Source organism: Hippocampus zosterae, chromosome 1 (assembly GCF_025434085.1).
Source record: "Hippocampus zosterae strain Florida chromosome 1, ASM2543408v3, whole genome shotgun sequence".
Classification (NCBI taxonomy): Eukaryota; Metazoa; Chordata; class Actinopteri; order Syngnathiformes; family Syngnathidae; genus Hippocampus; species Hippocampus zosterae.
The window spans coordinates 15,425,654-15,440,386 of record NC_067451.1 but is presented as its reverse complement, the minus strand read 5'-3'; the positions used below and the strand labels follow the sequence as shown (position 1 = coordinate 15,440,386).

Here is a 14,733-nt window from a genome sequence, read left to right as displayed (position 1 = left end):
TTAAAACTTTACAAAGGAAAAAAAAAGGCCATTTAAGGTAGGAGCACCACTAAGTGGACCAGCCATGTTTGATAAATGAATTCTGGGTGACCAGAAGACAATGGATGGAAGGATGGAAAAATGAAGTAGCCTACTGTCGACAATATCACGGTGGTCAACGTGGGTCTGATATGGTGTGGCACAAATATATTTAGTCTCATCCATCCTACTTCCACATCACATTGCCAAACCTGATGGCAAGAGGAAGCTGTTCAAGTCTCCACTTGAGCCACTCAAGCTCTCATGCACAGATGACCTTTAGCAAACAGTATAAGGCGAAGGCCAAAGGGCACTTGTTTGCTTGGTCAAGTTGTCCACACGATATGTGCTGGGGTCACTTTTGTGTTTGGAGACGCGTCTGCTACATTTTCCTCCGCATGGACAGATTTTCACAACAATTTGATGTCATTTTGGCAGCTTGATGCTTCTTCTATAAGGGGAAATGGCATCCCTACTGTCTTTTATGTGCTCAGTACAAGTCTGCATAAATTGATCTTCATATTTTATGAACATTTTGCCAAGTGAGTTTGGCTCGCAGCAGTTCAGCTTCACTTTCACATTGTATGAACAGAAAGCACTGGATCACTGTGGTTGTGCCTGTCTTGTGGCAGCCTGGAAATGTGCCTTGGTGGTTTTATCCGATCAATATTTATCATCCAGAGCAGTGATCTCCTCCCATGATCACATTAATCCAATGACAATTACGTTCGTGTTTACCTGCTACCTCCTTTTTTCCCTCTTATGGAGCTGCCCCTTCTCCTCCAGCCACTCTGTCTTTGTCACACTCTCATTATGATTCATACACAGCTAATCACATTACCACTATGGGCTCGTAGCCTGACAGGTCACCCTGCTTTTCTGTTAACATTGGTGACATACACAATTACATTAGAGAGATGGAGTATGGGCGTTTGTGTGGAAAAAGCTGAGCTCAGCTGCCTTATGCCTCGTGTTGGTCTCAACTGAATGTCTTTGTGTGTTTGTGTATAAGAATCCATAAACGCAAGCTCACTTTTTGCATGAGTCCCAGGAAACTTTTTTTTTGTCTTTGAATCTGTCCAATACATATTAAGTCGGTTACTTTTCAGGTTAATTGCCTCTCTCTGCAGAGGAGTAATTTCAGCTAAGTGGGAAATGATTCATATCTTTTTATTGTGCAATATTTCATGAACTACTCAACACAAGCAGCGGAGAGTCGCTGTATAAACAAATAACAAATTAACTGAAAATATCACACAAATACTGGCTTTCTTTTATGTACTGTCGTTTTATGGAAGCTTGTGTGTGTGTGTGTGTGTGTGTGTGTGTGTGTGTGTGTGTGTGTGTGTGTGTGTGTGTGTGTGTGTGTGTGTGTGCGGCACCATCGCTTACTATCACTTTGATTGTTCACCCACCTCATTAGGATGCCAGAGGACGGTATCCCACGGAAGGTCCTCTATGGCTGGCTGAGGCGAGGACAACGCTCACCTGGAGGGCTAAAAAAAGAGGCTCAATGATCAGTTTAAGGTCTTTAAAAAAAAAAAGTGTGGGCTCCACCATAACACACTGGAGATGGCCGCTGGTGATAGAACTAACTGCATGACAGTGGAAGGAAAAACTCCTGGCCAAAAAAACGTAGGAGGCAACTCACATCTGCTGTCAATTCAACCCCCGCGTCTGCTTTTGTGTGGAAGATCATGTGCATCTCATCGGCCATGATGGGACAGTTTGGACACCCACTGAGTGTGTGTGCGTGTGTTTGTTTGAAGTGCAACAATGAATTGATTAATCAACGATGAATCAATTATCAAATTACTGGATCATTATTTCGATAATCGATTAATCGTTTAGAGACATCGTTTAATGAATAAAAATGTCCAATTCCTTGGAATTTCTTTCTCTCAACAGTAAATATTCTCAGATTACTGTAGTCCTCTATAAAAACAGATTTATTACCTTTGTGTTGAATCAAAATGAATTTGTGTGTATAAGAATAGATCTTTTTCTTAAATATAGGTCAGTTTATTGTAGGTGAGAAAATGGATGGGTGGTCTTATTTCTGCTGAGGATTTTTCCAGGGCGAATTCCAAGTGATTGATGCCTATTTTAAAAATACCATCAAGGAATTAGTTCGAAAATACCACAGAATGAATGGATCGAGGTTAAATTTAACAATCACAATCTGCATTTGTACGGCAGCGTAATATGATTCCAAAATATATTTGCTCAGCTTAATGGCGCAAACGATACACAAAAGTCATTAAAGCGGTCCGCAGAAACCTTAACATTTGCATTGATACATAAATCCTGAAAATGTCATCACTGAGTGGGGAAGAAAAAAAACCCCAGATCCATCCGCATCTAACATTCATTCAACAACAGCACAATTAATAGTCCTCACGATACATGTTTGATTGGATATGAAAATGCACATGATCACAATGATACGTTCAATTTGCAAATAGGAAAGGTGTTAAAGACTCTTTACAAATACTCTTTACAACTTTTAGATCTCTCTTACGTTGCGTCGTCTCATTTTCTTTCTTGGCCTCTTTCACATGTGGGCTTCTTTCTTTCACCATGAACTGTATTCCATTTGTAATACGTACATGGAATACAGCCAACAAATTAAAGCTTTGCTGCGAAGGAGGCTGGTTGAATGAATGTCGCAATAAGTATCCATTGAAGAGGATAAACACGCCTGTTTTAATGGAAGGCCCCTTTATAGCAAACAGACCTCGCCGAGTGCACCTGTGAGGTTTTATTCATTAAAAATCATGCTCTAATTATGAGGACCCATTAATGGTGTTTTTTTATGAATACATTGGTAGCCGTAGATTTTAGACATGCGACTACTTCAGACAAGTTTCCGCTTTTGTTCATAACATTAACTTTCCTTCCATGCTAATGTTCCTGTTGCGCACAAGAGTTATTTTCTCATTTTGAACCGACACGTGTATCTGAATAGTGTCAAAACCGCGGCCATCTTCACAGGGCTTGCTGCTTTCAGTTTTCAAGTGAAAAGGATGTAAGCTTGCAATCGAAATTTAGAGATTTTGAGAGTGCCATTGGGAATGAATGGTGAAGTTTTGGGTGAAAAACATGACATTTTGGGGAAAAAAAATTTTTGAATGGGAAAATAGAAGCACAGCTGTCCAATTTTTGGAATAGGTTGAATAAATGTTGGAGCAGTAGCGCCTCAAAGAAGTGTGAGGAATAAAATAGAAAAAGTTAATAACATATATTAGCTTTCACTCAACAAATCTCGTGGCACTCCAGGAGACACTGGAAAGGTAGCACAGCACAGGTGCTGCCTTTCTCACTGATGCATGTAATCAAGGCCTGGCCTCGGCAGGTCTGGAAAAGTCCCAAATCCGCCCGGTCTGAGACTGAGACAGGACAGAGTAAAAATACATTCGATTCCGAGACCGAGACCCTTAGAAACTGGTCTCGAGCCAAGATTTCGAGAACCACACCACTAATTGTAACCATATCAACATCGATCAAAGAGAGAGCAGTAACTTTCCTGCTATCTATATATATATTGCGCGTCGTCCCGCACGCGGTCTGTCCTTCCGTCTGTCCCTTTTCAAAACGTACCTACTTCACCGCGCTGCTGCGCGCCGCCACTGCGCCGCCACTGCGCCGCTCAGGCAGTGGCTCACTACGATCGCGCGGGCATCTTAGCGAAAAAATGTTGTCTACCCACAAGCATTGCAATGAAATTGTTAGTTATTTAGTAGAGCTAAACATCTCTTTATTTTCGCGATAAGCAATGAAGATGAACAAAAAGTTGAACTAAGCAACAACACTTTTGTGGGCCGAAGGCCCACCTTACCAGCCTTCCGCAGGAACTAGCTGATGAGCCGCCCGTAGGGCGGTAAACCAGCTAGTATAATCATAAATGAACTGCTGTAAAACAGCAAAGACTGAAAAAATACAGTTCGGAGGTTCCACTGTCATACATATTTCAAGAAATGGTGCCGCTGTATTTGTTGCAAGCTTGTGAGACAAGTTGGAAGCTTGAACAAACGTTCCAATTACTTTCAGACACATGACACAGACAAGTAGTTGTTGGTCTGACGCTACCATTTTATTGCATGCAACGTTTTTCATATCAGGCATTTCAGACAAACCGTCAAAACATCAAGAAAAACAACAATGGAAATTGGACACTTTGAATCACCTCTTTTTTTTAAAGCCGGACCCCAATGTCATCATACATTAAATGCTAGTAAAAAGCTCATGGAAACATTTGATTTTACAAAAAACAATCTCATATTTGTACCAATATGGTATGGAAAATCACTTAGATTCATTATTTCTTCTTAAATAAATAGAGCAATTCCCACTGGACATGAAGAGAGGCACTTAAGTTTTTTTTTTTCTATTTTCTTTTTTGTCAAATGTTCTTTCCACATCCGCATTGTCTTCCATACACATTCAGCAGCGGTTACATGACTGAGAACCAAAGCACTCACTTGATGAGCTGGATTTACACATACCAAGACAACAACAACAAAATAAATTCAAAATCCCCCCCCCCCCCAAAAAAAAAAACGGCACAGCAAGAAGCTTTGAGTTTTCAAGTGGCGGATTTGTTGCTGTGTGAATGCTGCTATAAACAAACACACTTCTCTTTCTTTCCCTCTCGCGCACACACAAAAAAACACACGCACGCACGCACACACACACACGACGGAATATAGATGTTCAATATCTTGTGTCACATCATTCAATCGTCCGGTCACTTTGAACTGACACAAAGAACCACAACAACAATAAACACAACAACATCACTGTCCGCAGGGAGTCGCAGTCCCTTATATCGTGGAGCACAAATGTCACTATCATCCAGTCATTTTTCAAAGACTTGACACAATCAGCTGTACACGTATACATGGAACAACACAGCAAACGACCAAAATGTTCAATGGTGATTTGATCGGATTCAATTTTATGCAAACGTGCCATTGGTCCACAGTCTCTTGGTGGGGCTGGGTGAGATCTTGTATTTTATGCCCAATTTTGGACAGTCAGCTGGGTTGGCGGGTTACAGTGGGAGCCAGAACTGAGCCAACTTCTCTAAAAAAAAATAGCCAGCGAGACTCAAGGAATCCCAAAATGCATCATTCCTTGTGTGCTGAGATTGGTAGACTGATTTTTCTTTGGTGAACTATTTCACTTAAGACAATGACAGAAAGGGTCCCAAGGAAATTTTGATTCTCTCCACTGGTAGGCCTGGGTTTTTGGTTCATGCCTTGGGTTCAAGCGGTCCAACAAAGAATGTTTGACATTTAGGAACAACAATGAGGTAAAGTAATAACATTTAAAGGAATGTTTAAAAGAGGGGCATTGTCCTGAAATGATTGTAGTCTGTATTTAGTGCAAAAGAAATTGACAAAAGAGTCAGAAGAAGAAGTTGCACGGAAATCTGCGATCTCGGACCACTCAGACAGCAGCAAAAACCGCTGTCAACTTCAAACACTGCGTTATCCACTATTCTCAATAAAGTATTAAAGTGCCAAAGGAAAGCTGCAGATTAACTGTGAACAGCAGCAATGGTTATTTCACATATTTGTTTCATTTTGTGAGGAAAAAGTTTAATCGCAGGAGAATTTAGAGTGTAAGAGGACTGGTACGTTCAGGCGACAGATGTTAGTCTTCTGTTAAAAAAATGATTTGTATTGTAGCTGCCTTTACCTGCATGCCCCTTATCTAATTAGTGTATTGGACAAGTGCTTTAGCGGCTGGATCAGTATCAGACAACATGTTTCTTGTAGCCTCCATGGAACTTCCTTCCAAGAGTCATCCACTTTAAACACAGCAGCTTGAACACTTCCTTTTGAAAACGGTCTCATCTCGTTAAAAATACATCAAACTTATATCTCTATTCAGGGAGGAATTGAAAAGTGCGTAATAATTGTTGTCTCCCAAAAGAGCCACATCAATTTCATTATGCTCATTTGTACTCAGGAGGTCACATTCAAATCATATCATGACTAATTCCTAAGTGCGGATTGATTTTTTCCCAATTAATCCAGCTCGTCAATGCCATTACTATATGATAGCATTTTGAGTTGTTTGAAGGACCCCAGCGGGGACTAAAGCGTCATTGTGTGTGTCATCTGATTGATCCCAGTTCTAGCTCCCAGGCCCATTTTATGATTTCCCCTTTTTTAATTTTTTTTTATGGCTGGCTCTAGTCCAGCGCCTACAGCAGGTGCGCCTCAATGCGGAGCCAGTGCAGCCCCTGTCTGATGTAACGGACCAGCTCGGTCATGCCGCTTTGCTGACTCAAAGGCTCCATCGCCAAGTCGAGCTCCTGGAAGAACTCTGCAGGGAGACAGAGAGACACTTCGGATGAAACACTTAACTACACTTGAGGTTCTTTCACTGACACAGATGAGAAGATTAGCAACAGGACAAGCATAATAAGGTAACGGCAACAACCACTCCTCTGGATCCTTGTTTGCGCTTTATGTCTCCAGGCCACCTTGTGGCAAGTTGGTGCTTCTGAACTATTTTGAAATGAGTTGAGGAATTTCATTTGGACAAAAGTAAGGCTTTGTCACATCTCACTGTTGAAGTGAGTTGAGGAGCGTCATTTACACCAAAGTCGTGCTTGACTGTCACCTCGTGGCATCTACAGTCATGTTGAAAGCCCTTTTCACGACACAGTGAATCAGTGTCAAAGAGTGACGTGGCAGCATGGAACGACGGGTGTATACAAGAAATAGAACGCACTTTCCCGAGAAGTATCTTTCATTGTGACAAAAGAAAGCTAATTTACTCATTTTAAGAAGGAGACTAGCAGCAGAAAAAAGGGATTGCTGCATCCTTTACTAACAACTTGGCAAGGACATGGAGAGTTTAATCTCGTTCGTGAGCTCACCACGACTGCTTCAAGGTATAGTTCAGGCTGAGCAGGGAGCAGTTAGGCCTGTCACGAAAACAAATTGTTGAAGACGATACATTTTCCCAGAAACTATCACGACAAATAATATTGTGGGGTTTTCTAGTGTCAAGTCACATTTATTTTTTAAGCCCTTTACCACAAAAAGTGTCAAAGGGCCTCACATGTGCAGTGATGTAGCAAAAATAATCAAAGAACATTCTTTTGCTGGGCAATCTTCTTTCAATTCGTCAATAATCTTAGGAAATAACAATATCCCATCAATGGTTCGCTGTTTTTTAGACAAGGCCCGCAATCGCTTCAACACAAGACTTTAGAATGATCGTATAATTTTATTTTCTTACCTTGACTACCGATGGCCAATCTGTCAGCTGTCTCCCAGTGCTCATAGCTGCGCAGGATGTTGTTGGTGATGTTTACATGACTGGCCGCCATGTGGTGGATGCGTTGTGGAATAGCTATGCTGCCTGATGAATTTGGTGCACCTGCTGATACTCCTCCCCCAATGCCGCCGCTGGCCGGGGAGAGGCTGAGAGAGAGTGGAGACGGAGTCCCGTTGATCCTAGAATACACGGAGGAGCTGTTAGGCATTTAAACAATAAAAATAATGATTGGCAAATCAGGCTGCTGTGATTGAAACACAAATCTAACCAATTTCAATTCAGTTTGTCAACCAAACCAAATGCTTTACAAGTTAGCTGTTTCATGGAGACAGTGTTGGTAAAACAAATTTCTTTGTCACCGTGAAAGCAAGGTCCCTACAATTATCCTCATATGGTTTGGCGTGGAAAAACTTAACAGCACAGAATACAGGCCTCAAAATTGCCAAACACAATAAGGATAAATTGAGTCAGAGATAGTGGTGCAGCGGACAAATTGTTAGCATGTCAGCTTCACAGTTCTGAGGTCTGGGGTTTGTGGCGTTTGCGTTTCTCACCACACTTCTTCCCAAATTCCAAAACCGTCTAAATTCTCCACAGGGTTTCAAACGTGAGTATGAGTGACCGTCTGAATGTTAACTGTTGATGACTGATCCAGGGTCTACCCCACCTTTCTGTGCTGGATCCAGAACACGTTCACAGTATGGACATTAAATTCAGTGATTCTTTATATACACAGTTCACTTGCAATGAACGTGTAATATCCTCAACAAAATGTCCTTTTCAATCAGCAAAAATATGAAATAAAATCATTTCTATTTTGACATAAATAGCGATTGGCTGGCAACCAATTCAGGCGGTACCCCGCCAACTGTCCAAAGACAGCTGGGATGGGCTCTCTCGTGAGAATAAGCTGATGTAAAACAAATGAATGAATAGATAACTGATACATACTAATCCTGTAGGAAAGGCGAAACATTATTTCTTTATTCTTTTTAAGAGAGATTGGCTAATTTTGAATATCAAAGTGTCTTATGTGTATCATGTTTGCAACTGAGAAGTTGTGAGTTTGTTCTGCGGAGTGCATCATTGGCCAGTGAATTGTGTCAGTCTAATTCATGTGCATGCCAACACATTGTTACGATAAGCCAAACTACAATATTTTGTTAGGAGTGTTTTGTACCTGTAAAGAACGTTGTCATCTTTGTTACTGTCTAACCAGGCATTCATTAATTTTTAATTAACAACTTCATTATCTATATCACCAAACCTAAAAAAAAAAAAAAGTGTGTCGCTTGTACAATAAAGTACCTGAAAGCTTTCAAGTTCAAAAATCTACGTGGCTCTGACATTGACGTCATGTCCGTGATTTTGGCCGCGGCCCTCGCTAATCCACAGACCGGTAGGTTTTTGGTTATGCACACGTTCCTCACACATGCACTGAGTTTCCGTCCTGCTGTTATGAGCGTTAGAGCTGTTCAAACTCATGAGCTTCATATCCACAGCCCCTCCATGCTTCTCGATCTATCACCACCCACTCCATCGCACCTCCGCCAGCCCTCGACAGCCCCTCCACTCACAACTACAGCAAATCAATCCCTTTCTTCTTCAGGGGTTTGTTTGTCTACAAGATTGTTAAGGACGCTCCGATATTTTGCAGCGGCGGTCCAGTGAATCCAAAATTCAAAATTGTCTGTGTGTGAGCAAGCATTTGTATTTGTGTACTCACTTTCCATTTGTCCTCCAGGGAGAAGGTGCTTGATGGGAGCTCTTGGCAGAGTTCTGGTACACAGAGAAACACACGACAAAAACTTATCTGCAGAAATGTGAGCAAAGGTGTATATCAAAGGTCCCTCTTGGGTAGTGGCACAGTGATATCTTTTCAGTTTTTGTTTTCAGATCTTCAGAGAGCTCTTTGCCATCAGGTGCCATAAAAAAAAATCCAGTGACCAGTGTTAGAGAGTGTGCGGGAGCATTAATTCCATATTTAGCACACCTATTTTCAGTGTTCACACTGCACACGGTTTTATGCATCTCAGGATGCGGCCATTTTGTCACTGGCCGTTGATATCACAATGCCTCAGGGCTCAACTTGCAAACAATCATAAGAGCAGACCCAGAAAACAGATGAACCCTGCCTGGTCATTACTTGAGCCCTGTGATGCAATTTTTGGACGACAGCAAGTGGCAAAGTGGCCTCCCCCTGAGAGGGATAAAAAGAGGTGGATTTTGCTGCCAAATTCAGATTCCACAAATGCAATGCTGTGTTTAAACTAGTAGGGGCGCATTGAACAAATTATTGAAATGAAACGACAATTTTGGACTCGATTTCCCCTTTAACATACCGGTAGTCATCGTGATGCTGAAACATTGCTTGACAGGTTAAATATTTTAAAAGTATGTATAAGAGGGATATTTACATTTGAAATCATACTGCGCTAAATTTAAATATTTGTCAACTAAGATTTACTTTGAAATGTGTTTTAACAGAACTGCATCACAATTAGGAATGGTCCTCACAATTTTTTACCAGAACCACCATTTTTTAAATAAAATTGATATTTGATACAGAGTGATTCATTTGCAAAATAAATATTATGGGGCAGCTCTGTTTGACTCCCATGAACTCTGCATGGCAAGTTGAAGTATAAAGCACTCCTGATTTATTTTATTTATTTATTTTTAAATCCAATTGTACACTGCAGTGGACAAGAAGTTGAATAGAAAAAAAATCCAACTAGACATTCAGAGGATATTGTAGTTTTATCTAACCACCATTTTACTTTCATACAAAACTCTGTGAAATTACCAGAGGATTCATGACCTTATCTTACACTTTGACACACATTGTCTGTTTAAAATGTGTAAATAATACTGGAAGAGAAAGACTGATTTCATTCTGGACAATGTGATTTTATTTGTTTGTTTTTTCGTCTCCTCAACCCACAGCCTGAGTACTGCATGCACACACACACGCGCGTACACACACACACACGCACACACTTACACACGCATGAACGCACATGCAAACACACACGCGCAGTTCCCACAAATTCCCCTTCCGTTGCATCCCAGAAATCCAATCCCATCACTGGAAACGCAACACTGTGATAATGACATCCTCAGTAATTAATTAAACTACACATAATTAATCAGAACAAGTACATTAAACTCAACAATCCTCTTTGATGATTGATGGAGCTAATTAAAGTGGTAATATCAAAGAGAAAGCATGGATTTTAATAATGCAATGGAAAATTAATGCACAATCCCATGAAAACGAATATGAAATGTGTTGTAATTGGCTTTGGATGTTTTTCACCCAAAGAGTGGAACATTAGAGACAAATTAAAGGTCCCATCAAGTGTGTGTGTGTGTGTTCGCGCGTGCGTGTGTGTGTGTGTTACCTTGAAATACTCCATCAGCGAACGTGAGTACTTGACAGCATGGTCTTTCTTCAGATGGAACATCCGTAGATACAGCAGAGACAGACAGCGGTTACTATGGAAACAAAACCATTAAAAGGCAGATGAATCCTCTCGAAAGATTCACGGTAAAAGCCTTGTCCTCAATACTGTATGATCTTCCTGTCAGAATTCATACATGTCTTCCCAGTGTCGGATGAGCCGATCACTTTTGAATCACATGCAAAATAAGGAATGTTTTTATTTAATCATCCCTTTTTTTCGCCCCTCTTAACAGAAACAGTAAAAGAAAGAAGAACAGAGGCAGAACGACACTCAAAACACGTGAGGACGTAACCTTGTAAGGCTGGCAGACTTGCAAAAGGCACATTAGTAATCTCGCATAGCCATCTGGCATGCTCCTATTGTGGCCCCTTGGAAAACAAAGAGACTCGCGAGAATCCAGTGAGTGGGACACGGCGGCAACGACTGGTTTTAAGCTCTTGAGGCCAATAAACAGATTAGCATGATTGGTACCGTCGCAGTTTTGTCACAACCGGGCATCATTTTGTCATGCATACCATTGAGAGAACTTTCCCTGATGGAAAATGTTTTTCCTTCTCAGAACTTGCTTCAGCAAGAGTGAAGATGTGATCTTATGTCTTTTACGAGCAACAGCAGCAAAACAGCACCGACATATTCCTTCAGCCTTGTGCAAAGGGTGCAAACTTGATAAGGTATCTTGATTAAAATAACTCTTAAACACCTTACAGAAGGGCCCCACACACATCCAAAGGATTGCTCTTTGGCGAGCTGCATTTTCTCATTGTACTGTTGCATTTTGTTTCAAAGGCACTTGTGCTTGTTCTGTGAATAACAATTACTTGCATCTCTAAGTGCACTGTGGTATTGATATGAACCCAGAATGAAAGACAAATAAAGAGGAACTACTTATGTGAGACAATTCCAATCGTTACATGGAGGGGCAATTCTAAAGTAAATCAATAAAATAAAGTAAATCAATATTTTCTTTGTCAGTCAGCCGCTACACCGCCCCCCCCCCCCCCATCCACTTTCCATAATGCTTATCCTTTTCAGGGTTGTATGGAGCCTATCACAGCTGAATTGGGGAACATGCACAATGCACCCTGGATTAGTGGCCGATCAATCAGGTTCACATGATGGAGAGAGACAACTATTCGCATTCACGCTCACATTCATAACATCACAGACGAAGACGTGAACCCACACTTCCTGCACTAGGTGAGTGAATCAGCTGTGACTTGTTTGCTAAACATGAACATAATATTGATTTGTCAAACAAATAGAGTCGGGTTATGTTCGACAAGATGCCAATAAAATACGAATGAACATCAAAGTTTGATGGAGTGTTCCGAGATTTAAAAAAATAAAACTGGTAATCATACCACAACACTGCAAGTTTCTTCTCCGCTATGGTGGCTGAGTGGCTGGTGAAGTTCTTCAACCTCATGGCATACCTAGAGAGAGAGAGAGCGAGAAGGCGAGAGAGAGAGATGAGAGAAGTAAACATCCATTTTCTATAGTCCCTTGTCTTCATGAGGGTGGTAGGAGCCTATTTGGGGTGTGGAGGGTATATCCTAGACTGGTCGCCGATAAATCACAGGGCAAATATATACACAACCAACCGTTAACATCCGTGAATAATTAAGAGTCTTACATGAATCTAACATGAGTTTATTTTTTGGAAAGTCGGAGGAAAAGCATAGGCAGAGTATTCATTTGCGACGAACCGTTCGTTATTGGTAACATTAACCTCTCAAATATGAAACGGACGTGATAAAACACTACACGTGCTGATCAATAGTAAACAAATACAGAACAGCATTTCTAAAGGTTTGAATAATTTTGGACACTGACCATGAGCCAAAGAAGCATTTTTGACACTTTGGAAGCGCACATTTCAAAGGACACAACTGACATTTGGTTATTGTGTTTTATTTTTATTTTTTTACAGGAAAGTGCTTCAGGGGTCAGATGTTGCTTTCTGCCCTCAGTGGACCAATCAGCTCCGCGCGATCACTTCTTGAAGTGGTTAATCAGTCTTAGGAAATTCAGCAGTGACAGCTGAATCAAGCAAGACGACGGGCATTTCTGTTTTATTGATCTTTTAGGAAAACAGACACCTTTGTAGGGTAGAATTTGCTTGAACTGGAGTTCTTCAGTTAAGAGTCCTTGCCTTCAACCCATGTGCTCTCTGAGGTACAAGCTGTATATTATACAAGATGTAGCTACTGTCACTTTACACAGTGGCAGTAGTTAAGGGTTCGGAATCAGGAGCAATCTTCCCAGTTGGGAAGACATTTTGCGAAAAAGACATAACCTTCAGCAAAACTAGTGTTGGGCACCTGAATAATGCAATGTGCTTGGAAAAGAATGCTTGTTTGCATGTATCTGAGCCATATTTTTCTGAAACGCCTGTGGCGATGATGATCATGCATGGCAAAGATCAAGAGGCGACTCATAATATTCATACTGATGTTGTGGACCCAGGATTATTTTGTTTCTCTCATTAGTTTTTACATCTTAAATATGAAACTGAATATCCAAGTAATTGAGGTAATTTATGTAGTGGGTGGATATCTATGAAAATTTGCATTTTGTCACGGATTTATATTGTTTGCCAGGTGTTGTTCAAGTATTCGTTACAAGTGTCCTTCGAATAAAACTGAAACATTTCAATGTTGAACGGGCATTCTGCGGCAAGAAATGAAAGAAGAAAATGGCAAAAGACAGAAATAATGTGTTCGATATTAGTGATAATATTCTCCCCTGTCAATTTTTTTTCAACATATATTTTAAAAATAAAGAATATCCCTGAAATTAGGAGGAAACAAACATTTTTGCACCATTCACTAAAACATATTTTCATTCTTTCCACTCTCATCCACTGTCATTTCGGGTCAGATTATACCTCAGCCCCAAAAAACTTTTTTTCCCCCACAGTAGTGTTATTTTTAAAGTGCTTTTGTTACCATCATCTGAAACACAAAACAACGTAACCACCTCTTACATTTAATTAAACTGCAGTATATCATAATACTCATTCATCCTGGTGGCATTTCGGTTAGATCCAGAAAGTTTTTATCTAAATATTGATAATATCCTCATCTTTTGTCCACCATTACATCATATGCATCATTGCTACTTTCAGGACAGTAAGGTAACGTGTTCGGTATTATTCAGCTAAAATGTAAACGTCAGGATTGTGGTTCCACCTTGATTCCCTGCTCATAAACTAACAAAATATTGAACATCTTTTTTGGGGAACCTTCTTGATCCACATTTCACTTACCGTATTTTCTGCACTATAAGGTGCATCTAAAAGCATTAAATCTTTTCAAAGGCCGGCAGTGCGCCTTATAATCCGATGCACCTTTTATAATATTCAATATGCAGATTTCTTGGAAATAATATTTGAAATATAAAGTCCTTTGTCACAGTTGCAGTTGTGAAAGCTCTATATCAATAAAGCGCTGTTGTATTGTATTGTATTCCATTAGCATAGCTCCATCTAGTGGATGCATGACACAACCGCAGCCACTATTGTAGCTTATGTGCTCTTTATAGTGCTCCTTATCTATGAAAACAGTTTTACAGTATACAGTATGCATATAATAAATATTCATTGTAGGTGCGCCTTATACTCTGACGTGCCTTATAGTGCGGAAAATACGGCACTAACTTTACGTGTAATCCTTACCTAATTAGCTCGACGGTTTCCGAGTACATCGTGTATGGCGATTTGGCCTCAAGAGGATCCCGCTCCATCGCATTTCCACACTCAATGAAAGAGAGGGCGCCGTCTGCGTAGTTCACTGCTTTACCGTATTTGTCCATCTACACACAGAGAAGGCATGCAGGAGGAAAATACAATTAGACACCTACAGATGTTTAAACAGCTTTGAGTTAGACAGTCTTTGCTTTGAGTAATCCCCCCCGCTAAGCCTCAAATCCGCAGATAAGTCTGAGGAAA

At 40.6% G+C, this 14,733-nt stretch overlaps 1 protein-coding gene and 1 long non-coding RNA gene across 4 annotated transcripts in view; one reads left to right on the top strand and one right to left on the bottom strand.

Annotated features, from left to right (window-relative positions):
* Window positions 1–4,089: 4,089 nt before the first annotated feature.
* aff2 (AF4/FMR2 family, member 2) overlaps window positions 4,090–14,733 on the bottom strand; it is a 150,092-nt gene continuing 139,448 nt past the window's right edge. For all 3 annotated transcript variants that reach the window (XM_052071355.1, XM_052071364.1, XM_052071371.1), the window contains 6 exons: window positions 14,461–14,597; window positions 12,146–12,217; window positions 10,722–10,815; window positions 9,044–9,096; window positions 7,279–7,496; window positions 4,090–6,354 (listed from right to left, as the gene is read on the bottom strand). In XM_052071355.1, the coding sequence (XP_051927315.1) occupies window positions 6,233–6,354; window positions 7,279–7,496; window positions 9,044–9,096; window positions 10,722–10,815; window positions 12,146–12,217; window positions 14,461–14,597 (696 nt within the window). In that variant the 3' untranslated portion in view covers window positions 4,090–6,232. The remainder of the gene's footprint in view (window positions 6,355–7,278; window positions 7,497–9,043; window positions 9,097–10,721; window positions 10,816–12,145; window positions 12,218–14,460; window positions 14,598–14,733) is intronic.
* LOC127604612 (uncharacterized) lies at window positions 10,912–12,743 on the top strand. Its single transcript, XR_007963373.1, has 3 exons — window positions 10,912–11,183; window positions 11,344–11,455; window positions 11,817–12,743. It is a non-coding gene; the product is annotated as an uncharacterized LOC127604612 (long non-coding RNA).